Source organism: Myripristis murdjan, chromosome 11 (genome assembly GCF_902150065.1).
Source record: "Myripristis murdjan chromosome 11, fMyrMur1.1, whole genome shotgun sequence".
In the NCBI taxonomy this organism is placed as follows: Eukaryota; Metazoa; Chordata; class Actinopteri; order Holocentriformes; family Holocentridae; genus Myripristis; species Myripristis murdjan.
Genome location: NC_043990.1, coordinates 13,334,924 through 13,349,101, shown reverse-complemented (window position 1 = coordinate 13,349,101; position 14,178 = coordinate 13,334,924). Strand labels below are relative to the sequence as shown.

Here is a 14,178-nt window from a genome sequence, read left to right as displayed (position 1 = left end):
CTCTGACTCAGTGACATAACATTACTGTACTGCTGTAAAGCCACTTTTGCTGCAACAGTGATACAAACAATAGAGCAAAATCTCCAGTAATAGCAATCTTTCTCTCATCCCACAGCATATATATAAATATAAGTATATATCGTCATATGGCACAACCCTGTTTTGTACTGGAGCATCCTTGTAAAGTGAATATGACATTTGTAGTGTGGAAATGCAGCCTTCAGAGACACAGCCTCTGAACTGGGACACATACACAGGGTGCACTCATTCATTCTTGGGACAGGCCGCTTCTCCTCCGCTTGTGGCATTGAGCGCCCCCCATACCGAAGCAGTGGCTCACGTCACTTTAAATAGCCTGCTCCCCGCCTCCTGCGCTCCTCTCCTGCCCTACTACCACAATAACCACTATCCCACCAATTGAACAACCCGGCTAAACGGTAACAAGCCTAGGCCTATTTGGACTCCTTTGATCCAACAAAAAAAAGTGCAAGAAACTTCACGTCATTTCTCCTCTCTGGGCCAGCCTGAAGCTACGAGCGCAGGGGAGAGATTTGGGAGAAAGTGCGGCAGAGTTTCACGGAGAATGTCGCTAACCTGTGGGTAGAGAAAAGAAGAAGAAGAAGGAGAAGAAGAAGAACGAGAAGAAGAAAGGGGCGGATAGCTTGTTTCGGCGCTCAACAGGTTGTGAGTGTGTTTGATGTCGACATCTGCATGAAATCCTGTCCGCTGCTGGGGAACAGACGCAGGGAAAGGAGAGGGAACCGTAGCAGAAAGCTCGCCGTGTCGACTGAGATAAGCTACCTCCATAAAACACAGCGACGAGAGGTGAGCCGACTGCACCGTTACATGATGTGTACGCCATCCATTTGCAGCCCTTTATCATTTGTATATATAAAAAAACAACAACGGGCAAATCATAGCGCCGTCCTCATGCACACACTTTAAGGCTGCTATTTTTAGCCAGAAAGCGGAGAGTCATCCTATCCATCCTCTAGAGGGTTTATGTGAAGTTTAAAACCGGAGACTCCCATCAAACTTTGCCGACTGACTCACTCACAGCCGCTGTGCTCTCTTGATTTGGCCGTTGAACGACAAAGATGTGACTCACATCAAAGTTTACGCAGCCCACAGGCCTTGGGTTTGTCCTGGTCTTGGTGGTATTTGCTCAGGAACGCCGCGATAAGAGAAGGTCGTGAGAAGATTAAGCCTCACTACCACAGCAAAGCGGCCGACTCACAGGGGGGAAAAAAAGAGAAGTTGCATTAAAGAAAAGAAGATATGGGCCTGTGTCGCTTACGCTGTAAAACTGTAGATGCGCAAAAAAGTTTCCGAACCGGAAATGTGAGCTCAGTTGCTCTGTTTTATATTGTTTGGTGAGGTGATTCGAACAAGCCTGTCTGGCCCTTTTGTGGTGACCGTGCCACATGAAATGAGTTGTGTTGGGAAACTTGTTTGAGGGAGTCTTCATCCCGCTGAGCCCGGCTGTCTGTTCCGCTATGTCCGGGAGACTCCCCGCTTGCGCCATGCCTGCGCACTCAGCCACTCCCTGGACGGGTTTACGCTAACAGCGTAGGTCGCTGAGTCAGGGAAGCCCAAACTTTTCACCGGGGCCACCAGATTTATAGACAGGAGTCTGAACAGTGGGTTTCAAACCTGTGTCCTTGAGAAGGTGACGGGAGAAAAGGAAGAACAGGTTAATTTAACTTAAATGGCATTTTCTGCATGTTAGAATAACAAGAAAATGTAGGGTAAGGATGTGCATTTTGATTTGTTTTGTAATTTACAGTGAATCTAGTGACTCTTCTCCAAATCTAACAATTCTCAACAGGGACACTGACAGACAAACTCTTACATGTTTTTGGGATACCTGACATAAAAAAAAAAAAAAGGTTTGGGAACCTTTGCCCTAGAATACTGACCTGAGTTTTACAAGAAATTTGACAGATTTTATAGTTGTGAGATGTGATTTGATTCACGTCTCTGTAGTGTGGCTGGTCAGATGATTAACTGGGGCAGAGGGTGATCTCCTAACACAGAAGTGAATTATTGGTCAAACTACACTTTCCAGTGCCGCTCTTCGTACCCGGATCACACTCCTCTGGCAGGAATCACCGGCCTATTTAACAAGAGCCACTTTTGGCACAGCAGCCAAGCCTCTCCAAGAACTGTGTCACCCATAGCCCTTTTTTAAAATACAAAAAATACAGACCATATGGGAGTGGGCAACTGCGTCTAATGTCAAATTAGTGTATTTCACTCAGAAGTTTCAGCAGCACAAACAACAGCATCTTCCTCCACAGGTTCAGCACTTTAGTTTTCAAAGTGGGGCCAGGGGACTCCAGAGGGCCACGCCGGGCTTCCAGTGGTCATCAGCAAATAACAAGTAGTCTAACTTTATTATAACTTAATTCAGTAGAAACGCATAGTTTTAATCTCACAATTTTTACTCTGTTTGTCAATATTCAGGTGTGACATCCATGCCTAAATAATTTAATACAAAACGTAGACCTGAGTGTCTTTTCATATAAGGGTCCCTGGGGCAAAAACATGCCAAAAGGGGTTTGTGTTGTACTGAAAGTCAACTACGAGACTCTCAAACATACAAACAATATGAAAACACCAGGGTTAGCAGGTGCTCTTAATATTTTGTCCCTATTTCACTTCACTTCGTCAACAGAAAGCAGGCCTGCGTCATGTAATGCTATACGACGCAGCATTTGACGTGGGATGCAGCAGAATTTGTTTTTTTAGCCCAAAATGCATTTTATGCTGGAGCTTTAGGCTGAATCAGTGCTGCCCACTGTGACGGTGTGTGTTCTCCAGGGTGCTGCTCTCGCTCATTTTTTTGCCACCCGGCACTTGATAATCTGCTAATACAGCTTGGCTACCAAAAGAAATCTGAGTTTGCTTTCACTTGCAGAAGACGCACGTCCAGGGTCACTGGTGCCCGGCCTGCGCCCCTGAGGAGATCACACAACAGCAGGGGCAGACAACAGAGCTGAATTATTTCCCTTCCAAAAGTATACCTGTTTGACTGGCACTACAATCACTTAGCCATCATAAACGAACATCTAGGGACAGACGAGTGTGAGTGCATGCTGCACGCTAAAGACAGCTGTGGCAGAATGTCCACTTTCCAGTTTAGAAGTGGGATCCTGCCCCAGGGTGCTTTCCAGCTCCCCCGTTACGACAGAATAAACCCTCTGTGTGTTAACCCAAATCCCATAATTCACTTGCAGACTGTCTTTGACGCAGTTTGGACACAAACCTGCACTCATTAACACGTTTTAGTACAATCCCCTGAGAGCCCATTCACCTCTGTTTGCTCGCACATGTATTAAACTGGGACTGTTTAGCATTCAAAAGCCTGGTTAACATGATACCTTGCAGTGGGCCAGCTAGGGTCAGCGGCAAAGCACAGCACAGGACGTTTTGTGAGAAAGCTAGACGCCTCCCCTAAATACCTGCCCATCACTCTCAGGGAATGACATGTACACTGACATTAGACACTGTTTTGTGGAATTAACACAAGAGATACTGCTAGATTTGTGATATAAGACATTTAACCAAAAGATGTGAGGAGGAGGAGGAGGTCTTGCGGGGCAATCAGTTAAATCTCTGACTAAGTAAGAGATTGAGAAGTCCTCTTAGTTGATATTTCACTTCCCGTGTTTCAAATTGAGACGGTTTTCCTGTAAAACTGCAACAAGCCTCTTGAAAATCCCGAGCTAACAAAGTCAGATCGCATGAGTTATTGTGCATTCATGCCAAGCTTATGGTCAAAGTCCATAAACACAGGCCTTGTTAACTGATCAATCAGGAGGTGGGACAGGAGGCCCTCTCAGTGCAGCGGCCCGTTAATCATCTTACTCTGCTGGGGACATTAATTTACTCATCAGAAAGACATTTCCTGGTTATAAACACAGTCGTCCTAAATGATTCGCTGCAGCTCCCTCGGCCTTGTGACTGCAGACACAAAGGTGCTTTAGTTTGAATCAGACTCTAGCAGCGGTGGAAAGAGCACTGCACATTGCTACTCAAGTAGAGGTAGTGTTACTTTGCTGAAATTTTATTTCAGTAGGAGTAGAAGTACTGCTGTAAAAATCTACTGAAGTAAAAGTAAAGAAGTAGCTCATCTAAAATGCACTGGACCAAAAGTAGGACCAACAAAGTGGAGGCAGATTCCTCCTCTCATCTCGGCTAACTGAGCTTTTATTGTGAAAGGTCCCATAGTCTGTCACTGATCATTTGTTCTCTGTAATGGATATGATTTAAAATGTAGTGAAGTACAAAACTTGAGCAAAAAAATCTGCTTAAGTAAAAGCAAAATTACTGAATTTGAAAAATACTCAAAAAAGCTACTGGATTAGAGTAAAGTGAGTAAATGTAATCGGTAACTTCCACCTCTGTACTCGAGTCAAAATCCGCTGATCTGCCCGTGTAAAAGATGTCTGCCGGTGAGGCTGATTTCCATTGAGGAGTTGCCAGTGATGAGGGAAACGCTGATGTCATGCCTGTCCTCTGGGCCTTTCACAGTGGATCCTGTTGCTGTCCCTGTTCTCGCTACAACAAAGCATCAGTCAGACAGATGCATTCACATGTAAGATCTTGGTCCTTTTAAAACAGGTTTATATAGTACATGTGCATATATTTTGACTTGTTTATTCTGTTTGTCGGAGAGGTTTACAGCTCTTTCTATAGGAGATTATATCAGATTGTAGCAGACGTACATATATACATACATATGAGCGTGGTGTGTACATTATTGCACCACCCTCCTCACCTTTTTCTGTTTCTGTTATATGAAACAAATGTGCTCTTGAAGTTGAATGAATCTTAAAGTGAAGTCAAACTCTCAGCCGTTGTAGTCAAAAGACAATCAGACATGGCATCTGGGTGAAACGTAGCCCATCTGTAAGCAGAGCGGTTATGTAAATTCGGCTCCAACCGAAGAGTTAGATGTTGTTTTTCATACGAACGGATCACCTAGGTGAAATGGAAATTAGCACCAAAGCGGGGGTCATGATAGTGTGGTCCTACGCATGGGTTTTCTGTTTGCATATCTTTATGAAAATGTATAGGAGTAAACGATTTCACCCACGGTTCATCGTCTGTCCGCTCAGCTGGAACAGTCGGTGTGCAGATAACGGTGCATGCCTGTTGCAGATGCCAGAGGGATTAATCTCTCTGAATCAATAGTCGTCCCCCTCAGCCTCCCTCTCTCTCTTTCCTCTCCCTCCTCAGGATATTGTCGTGACTGAGTGACTCACCATATTTATCTAATGGAAAATCTGTTAAGACAAATATTTCTTTCCTCTTCAATATTTTTCTTAATTTCCTACATCGGGATAAGAGAGCCCGGCCACAGGGCATGCCGGAGATTTCTGTCTCGATGACTCCTCTGCTCTCCCTCCTCAGGATGTTGTCTTGGCTGCATGAGGCGATATGGGCAGACTGGATCTGGTTTCCTGAGGGCCTGGGCTGGGCTGACCTGAAGGACCACGATGGCAAGGTCTTCCCCAAAACAAGTGACCTCTGGGCCACCATCCCCATCGCTCTCTGCTTCCTGGTCATCAGACAGATATTCGAGAGGTCAGCTGGCCATTGTTACTCACATCGTTTTTTTTTTTTGTTTGTTTGTCGCTCCATGTGCCTGTTAATCTCTCTCTCTCTGATGGTCTGTTTTGCATGTTGTTTTTCAAAGACTAACCACAGATTCCATATTATCGAGGCCGGTGTGCAAACAGCACTCCTTAACCCAGTGTGCTTCTTCCCTGCAGGACGGTGGCCATTCCTCTGGCCTCTCTACTGGGCGTGCGTGACAAACAGCGTGTCCGAGTCGCGCCAAATCCCATACTGGAGTCCTATTTCTGTAGCACATCAAAGCATCCCACACAGGTAATCATGCTGCAGACTTCTGTGCCTCAGCTCCCTTAAAGTCCCTTGGACGCACGAGGCTACAGCTCGAGTCCAGCGACGCTGTTAGTTGAAGAGACATTGTGGTATGAATCATGTCGGATCATTTTTAACCCTGAAATGCGAGCTATCTCGCCCACGCTGACCACTGTAACTTAATGATTCCTTATTTAAAGACAGCGCTGATGTCTCTTTCCGTCTGTCCTTGTGTCAGAGCTCCGTGGAGAGTTTAAGTAAACAGGCGGGCTGCTCAGTGCGACAGGTCCAGCGCTGGTTCCGCCGGCGGAGGAACCAGGACCGGCCCAGCAAGCTCAAGAAGTTTCGGGAAGCCAGGTAGCTGAACGTCGTCAGCAGAGCGCCGGTCCACCTCAAACTCTTCTCTGTCCCTTGTACCCCTTTTTATAAATGTTTTTTTTTCTCCCATTCACCTCTGTAGGAAATAACTTTCTGGTGTGTTTTTATTTTTTTTTTTAAAAAAAAACTAGGACTGGGTATGGGCGAAGATTTCCTAAATTTCAGTTCATTATCATCAATTCAGTTAGGGATCTTTCAGTCAAATAGCTCTTACTTACCATGTTTTTTTAAATCCACATTGAAGACGTTGTTTGCCTTTAGGCTCAGTTCCCTTTTCCTCAGAGGGGGAACTCCCACTGTTGTTGGTTCATTCATTCATTCATTCAATGTGATTTGGTCACCTACAAACAACCTTCAGCACTATTTCTAACTGCTTTGTGGTTACTATGACTACCAATGGCACCCCAGTACTATCACTATTTAAGCCTGTATCTATGCTCTGTATGTCACAAATTTCATTTCAGTGGCATATTGCGTCTGTATTTCAGTGATTTACAATATCAGGATGCCATTAAATGTTATTGTAAATTACTGTAAATTAATCACAGAGGCAAGGTGAATAATGATGAATAATAATCATCCACTGGCAAATGATATTTTGTATTTTTTGGCATTTACTGTTAAACTCTGTGTTCATTATGATTTGGGGAATTGGCTAATAAGGCCAGCTCACTTTGTTTCAATATGACTTCAGGTAATTGGAGGTGTAACGGAGCATGTAGACACAGATTGTAGATGAATGGAGCGTTTTCTCGCCCACATGGGGTTTAGCGATGCCTAAAAAAAAAAAAACAGATATTAATTTCAGATAGGGGCGCACAGTGGAAACACAAGATTGTCTGTCATGTTGTGTGTTAATGAGTTGTGTGTGCATCTTGTTTTGTGCCTTTTCTTATTATTTGATCTGTATCTCGTAAACACTCGTGCCGTGGCGTTGATTTCCCGGAAGATTGGATTTACTTTGGGCTTTGAAGTTGTTGTTTGCTGTGTGAAATTGTTTTGGTTTTGGTTTCTGAGATGGCTGTGCATTCTCTTACAGTTGGAGATTTACCTTTTACCTTCTTGCTTTCTTTGCTGGCCTGGCAGTCCTTATTGACGTGAGTACTCTACCCCAACAGGATGTGTGCCACAGTATCTTCAGTTTTCCCTCTGTCATCTGGCCCTAAAAAGAAACATTTTCCCTCTTACGTCTGCATTCAAAAATACAAAACAGACATGTAAGAAATTAGATATTGATGATTTCACCACATCAGAAACACCAGTTGACAGGTGTGTCTCCAGAATCTGTTTAGAAATATGTGGATGACATGTTAACCTCAGTCTGTATTGCGTATTCTGATGAATCCACAAGCATCGTGTCCTTCCTTCTCACTTGATGTTTGTCTTGTGTTTGCTGTGTAAAGTGAAAAAGTGATCTGATGTGGTGTTAAAGAGTTGGGAGACTCAGACCAATACTGACATTGATTATTTATTCCCCCACAGAAACCGTGGTTCTATGACACGAGGCTGATCTGGGAAGGATTTCCCAAAATGGTATGATACCGCTCTTTACCCTGAATTATCCTCATTTGACCTGATCAGATTTCATAATTGTGTTTAATTCTCTCTGTGAAATTCTGGAGGATTTTGCGGCAGTGAATATGAAAGGATCATGAACAGTAACCTGCACAAACTGGTTTCCACTTGTAATTTGTCTAGCAAATGAATGAACAGCCTTGAGGTGGAAAATCGCTGTAAGAGCTCTTTCCTTGTCTTCCCTCCCAGCCGCTGCTGCCCTCTCAGTACTGGTATTACATGATCGAACTGGGCTTCTATATCTCACTGGTTTTCAGCGTGGCGTCGGATGTCAAACGCAAGGTAAGTGCTGCAGAGCTGTCTCTCACACATTGTTAGCCCAAAGTACACACTATTATTAAAAAAAAAAAAAAAAATCACCCAGCAACCTTCCATCAGGAGTAATCTGAGCAGTTGTCAGTCAGCGAGCTCACCAAATAATGAGGAGAGCGTTGCTGGTCTTTTAATGTATTTGAGGACTGGATAAATGATTTCCCATTAAGCCTGCATGAGTTAATGCACAGCGCTGAGTGGAGCTGCCAGCCATAAAATGCAATTAAAGATAATACTAGTGCCCATTCCATCTCGCCCTCATACTTTGTCAATTTAAACCGTACAAACGCATAAGCATCCATGTCCACGTTGGAATAAACACAACCGCCCGTCCAGTCAGGTGTGTGTTTAAGTCTGCGGCAACCCTGTGAGTTAATGTGTGACCTCAGCTTTGTGGGAAATGTCACCGCCAAGAGACACATTGACCGTTTTCCCCACTGGTCTGAATCGGGTCGTGCAAGGTGGCAGACCTTCGAGCCTGTCAGCACACCGCCTGGCCACAATGCCTGCGCTTGTTTTATCACTCGATTTGACAAATACAAGGGTGTACTTTTTTGCCAAAACAATGGATTTTACTGACTGCTCAGGAGAACCACTGGGCCCTAATCAGGCACTAATTTGAGGATTGGTTTTGCAACCTTTTAGTAGCATGATTTTTTCCCCTCACACTTGTTTTAATCTCGTTTTTTTATGGCAGTGAGGCTGTATAACCTGAGATGCAAACACGCTGTCAATGAGTGGCCAGTCCTCGCAGCTGGATCAATAACTGGCAACGCTTTTTCTGTTAAAGAGTTTTAGATCTGTGTTTACACACACACACACACACACACTCTCCCGCTTAGTGTCTGTCATGTTTGTTTGTTTTTCAGGATTTCAAAGAGCAGATAGTTCACCATTTAGCCACCATTCTCCTGATCAGCTTCTCCTGGCTGGTCAACTACATCCGGGCAGGGACTTTGATCATGCTCGTGCACGATGCCGCCGACTACCTAATGGAGGTACGACAACGTCAGCACCAGTCTCACTGTCGCGTAGTGAGACAAGTTTTTGGCATGATATGTACCTTATCTCACATATGTCCTAAAATTATACACAGTGTCGCATTATTTCATTTGGAGTTGGATTTGTTCCGTCAATGAGCTTGAATTTGTTCTCCAGTAACATCATAGGATGACCCTGGATCATTGTGCTGTTATTATCTTTCAGTGTGATTATGTTACCTTATGAATGCCCTAACCTTATTCCCAGGCTCTGTAATCTGTGCAGAGTAGAAAAGGCTGAAAAAAATTCCTGATTATTGTGGAAAAAAAGATGAGGGAGTTACCAAGACCACAGTCCTTTCAGGGGTCTCTTGGGCTGCCTGTCCAAATTTGAACCAGACAATGCAACTTTTTAATTGTCCTAAAACATTTGAACAAGCCTCTTTGTTTTTTGTTTTTTTTGGTTTCATCTTTCCCCTGAGAAAATACGCTCTGCAGGCCGGATGGAAGCAGAAATGGAAATAGTGAGCTTTGTGAAGGCTAAAGAAATACCCTTATCTGAAACTTAAGTGAAACTGAAATTTCCATGCCAATCGTTGTTTCTATATAACTCGTACAGCGACTGTGGCTTTTCAAGAATCCAAAGCAAGCAAGACAAATAATGGAAATCAGGAAGAGGCAAAAAATGAGTTAAGCAGCATGCAGCAATGTACATAACGCTGCTGCCTTCCATCCTAGTTAGCTATTTGTGTTTTTACAGGCTTCATTCACTAACTTTTACTATTGCTGACAGCATCAGATTTGTGATAACATAAAGGTTGAAAGCAGGAAGAAGTCGAGGCCGGTCACGCTGTTCTCTGATGATGGCCTAATAAAAGGCCTGGCACTTCAAAACACACTGCTCTCTTCTCTCGGTTCACTGTCTGCCCTCTAGAGGAGAACACATGAAAAACTTTTTTTAAAAAACAAAAACCGTCTTTCTCTGCTGTTTGATTTCCAGTCAGCCAAGATGTTCAACTATGCAGGTTGGAGGAGAACCTGCAACTTCATCTTCACTGTGTTTGCTGCAGTTTTCATCATCACCCGACTCATAATCCTCCCCTTCTGGTAGGGATCATTTCATATCAGAATTGCTTGTTCAGTGTCTCTAGTAATAAATTAATTTATGATATGTTAGTGGAATAATTTCAGCCAGTGGTGACACTTTCTTTGTCGTGGGAAAAAGCGCAGTATTATTTTCTGGTAGCCGTCCCCAACCTTGTGTATTATCACAGAGACACTGTACGCAGTCTTGGCCTCTGAATAGGCTTTTGATTGCAAGTGTAGGTGGCTCTGACTGGACTCTCTGTTCTGCCTTTTGTCCCCCGTCCAGGATCATAGAGAAGACGTTGGTGTACCCCTTGTCCCTCTACCCCCCCTTCTTAGGCTTCTACTTCTTCAACGGGCTGGTCTTACTGCTGCAGTGCCTGCACATCTTCTGGGCCGGCCTCATCGTGCGCATGGTCATCAAGTTCCTGCCAGGAAACGTATGAAACACCGCCTGAATTTTTACAGCAAATTTACGCTTACCACTATCACATCAAATCGCAAGATTGTATAAATTCTTTGTCATTAAATTGTATAAAATCATATGACAAGGGCTGGGCTTAGAGTTGGATTGCTGACACTCAGATGGGCATAAATCACTCCCGGGTCAAACATCAGCACAAACAAATAGCGACTGCATTGAAATAATTCCAGTTCTTTGGAAAAAAAAAAAAAAAAAGTCAAAGGTATGTGACTGTGTACATAAAAACTTTAGGAGAAAAGTCAGCCATGAGTCCCACAGTGCACTGTGCTAAGAGACATCCAGTCACAAAGCCTCAGATTCTGTTGTTGCTGGTGAAGTTGAGCTTTGTAACTTTGAAATGACTTCATACAGACAGTGTTTTGTTCCTGATTGCAACACCAAGCCAGAACACAACACAGTATTGTGCTGAACTTTTTTTTAAAAATGTATTTAGCAGTTTTAGCTGGCATCTTCACCATCAATACAGTGTTGAGTGCAATTTGGCATACCTTTGACCTACCTTTCTCAGAAGCAAAATTGAAACATTTGAAGGCGGTGGCCATGATGTAATCCTCTAATATTGTTTATTTATCCAAGAGACCGGGGTTAGTCAGTGTTGACTAATGTTATGATTGCAGTTTGAATTCGAATTCAACGTGAATTCAACAATAAACCTGCAAAGCTACTGGCAATGACCTCACAATATAATATGTATCACGGCACATGGGCCACAATACACTATAATACAGAGTGAAATTGAGCTTATAATTGAACCTAGTGCATAACACCTGGGTAGACTAATAATAAAATATACATGTTACATAAATGAGCAAACAATTTCATTCAAAAATCCAACTCCAGTTTAGTAAAACAGAATGAACACAATTCAGTTACTTTACATGTAAAAGTCATATAATTTGAAAATGAAGTTTATTAACAATATTTATTGATACAAGAAAATATTTGACACTATATTGTGAAAAATATCTTGATCCTCGGCTACAGCTAGGAAGGTGACAAGTAAACAATTTTTTTCTTTGCTCGACAGGACATCGTTGAGGACGAGAGGAGCGATAAGGAGGAGACCGAATCGGAAGATGAAGACGACCACGAGCGGAGGGAAAAATCTCAAAACGGCCACGTGCAGAACGGCCACGCTGCCCTCAACAACAACCACAGCAAAATGGACTGAAGCCGCAGCGCGAGCGGCGGAGAAGGCACGTGTCGGGAGCGAAGAGAGAGGCCCTCGCGTGTGGCTTTTAATTTGAAGGCCAAAGATTGGGAACGTGGCATTGTTGAAAGGGGTGGCAGCCAACAGACACACACACATACACACATACACACATTGCTTGATAGTAACACACTCAAAAGTAAATGCTCATTTTTCCAAGCCCCTTCGTCCAGCGGGGGTGATCACACTTCTCTAGGGTTACACTAAATAATTTTAGGAGAGGAGGAGCATAAGCAGCTGCGATGGAGGCGAGCATAGACTTCAACTTGGCGCATTGTACTATAACCTGTCTAGTGCCTTAGCAGCAGAGTGGCAGTCTTCTTGCACGCAGCCTATTCTCTCTCCTCCCCGGTGTTTCTCACCATCCTCGTGCTGTTGACCAAGTTGTGACAAAAAACAAAACAAAACAAAACAAAGCAAAAAAAAAAAAAAAAAAACACGCCTGCCTGCTCCTAGCTTTCTGCTCCCTCGTTGAAAGTGTTTAAAGGAGCGGGCGCTCTCCTCCTGGCTGACGCTCTTCTATGTATTGCTTCGTCTTTTTAACTTGACTGATGCACTGCCTTTCTCAGTCCACTGCCCGCCCTCCAGAGTAAATGACAAAGCGCAAAGTGCTTAATCGTTTTCGCTCAGCTGAGCCGCACGGAGGTCGGCGACATTGTGAGGAGCACTAACACGGCTGTGAATGATGAGGTGCTGTCTCTTGGTGGACCATAACCTGGTGTAGGTCAGTGGAAGTGATGCATTTACCCCCCCACCCTCCACCTCACCCCACCTTACAACCACCACCACCCGTCCACAGTTATTATTATATCAGTTTATGAATCCTGTTCAAACATTCACATACACTTAGTTCTTGCAGTTGCCATTTTGTTCTGACGGTTTCACTTTGATCCCGGCCCGTGGTTTTCTGGCCCACGATTTCCAGTGTTGCTAAAAATATATGTGTTCCAGTAATGTTTCAAAAAAAAAATTATGATAAATAATATTGTTTTAACTGAAAAAAAAAGTGAGAAAGACAGGGTGCTACATTTGCAGCATGTGTTGAAATGTGCCTTTTTTTGTGGATTGTTTCTCTTAAATACGATGCCTTTTTGGGAAGCAGAAAGCACACCGCCGGAGATCATTTTAAATGTTTGTTTTTGTTTATGCTTCATGTGTTTTTAGTTGTATGATTTTTTTTTTTGTTTGTTTTATTTTCCATTTGTGTTTTATTTGCTTTCAATTTATCATTTAGACAGATTTAGGAGCAAATTGTACAGCTTAAACCCAAACTAATCAAGACCTCTTTATTCAAATGGACTGGAGAAGTTGATAGTGATTCAGTGTTGTTTTGCCCATCCATCCAAAGATGCACTTTATTGTTTCTTATGTGGATCACCATTGAGTCAATATCCAGTATCCGAATTTAATAATAGTGTTTTTGATTCAAGTCCAAACCTGATTTCTATTTCTGTTGATAGTGGTTTGGATTATGATTTGTGTTTACACTTTTATTTCATATTTATTCTGTCCTTTATAGAAAAACCCAAATTCTCTCTTTGTTTGCCATTTTTTTGGTTAGTTTTGTCGAAAAACAATAATTAGATGTCAAGTAAAGAGTAAAATGGGACACCAAAGTACGTTTTACATTTTGTATTAGCTTGTCGTTTGCAAGTGCCTTCAGCCTCATTTCAGGCATTTATATGTGTAATTTCTTTCTCCACAAGCTGATTATTATTTTTTTTTTTTCTTGCTGTCTTGTGCCCCAACATGTCAGACACTCGATGCACTGTAATGCTATGGGCCACTAATTACCTCCTATGTTCTGATGCCTCAGCACTCAAAAGACCAATCACCTGCAGCGTGTCACCTGCCGCTCCCTCTGAAGAGCTCTGCTTCTGCAACAGTGTTTTTATTTTGTATTTTGTCGCTTTGCTGACATATAAGATAAAGGACATTGTGGATAACAACTGTTGAGTCCTTGTTGATTTTCCCCTTTTGATTTAAATGTGAAAAGGTTTAGTTTGACTAAGGTACAGTCGTTTCAACTGTTCAGTGTTTCAATATTTGCTTTGTCAAATTGCATGTAAAAATGAAGAAAGCTTCTACCGTATTTTAGTCAAATAAATGCAAAGGAACACATGGAGAGAAAACTAGTGACAAACTTTGTCAGGTTTGCTCATTTTACCTGCACTGTATTCATGCATTTTGTCAAAAAAATTATTTCCTTAGAGAATTTCAGGTTTATAGGTAGCTTGCATGCTAATTATGACTGTTTTGAA

The 14,178-nt window shown here is 42.9% G+C and overlaps 1 protein-coding gene across 1 annotated transcript; it reads left to right on the top strand.

Moving 5' to 3' along the window:
* The first annotated feature begins 390 nt into the window (after nt 1–390).
* Nucleotides 391–13,866, top strand: cers2a (ceramide synthase 2a). Its single transcript, XM_030063449.1, has 11 exons — nt 391–825; nt 5,419–5,592; nt 5,781–5,898; nt 6,131–6,249; nt 7,310–7,367; nt 7,753–7,803; nt 8,035–8,127; nt 9,027–9,155; nt 10,138–10,244; nt 10,510–10,663; nt 11,735–13,866. Exons 2-11 carry the CDS (start codon nt 5,420–5,422, stop codon nt 11,876–11,878), a joined length of 1,146 nt encoding a protein of 381 aa, XP_029919309.1. The 5' UTR covers nt 391–825; nt 5,419; the 3' UTR covers nt 11,879–13,866.
* Nucleotides 13,867–14,178: the final 312 nt, after the last annotated feature.

Excerpts from the sequence above, each read along its gene's own strand:
- cers2a (XM_030063449.1), top strand. The coding sequence starts at position 5,420 with ATGTTGTCTTGGCTGCATGAGGCGATATGGGCAGACTGGATCTGGTTT. Across the intron at positions 6,250-7,309 it reads AAGAAGTTTCGGGAAGCCAG|TTGGAGATTTACCTTTTACC; the intron begins GTAGCTGAACGT and ends ATTCTCTTACAG. Across the intron at positions 9,156-10,137 it reads CCGCCGACTACCTAATGGAG|TCAGCCAAGATGTTCAACTA; the intron begins GTACGACAACGT and ends TTTGATTTCCAG.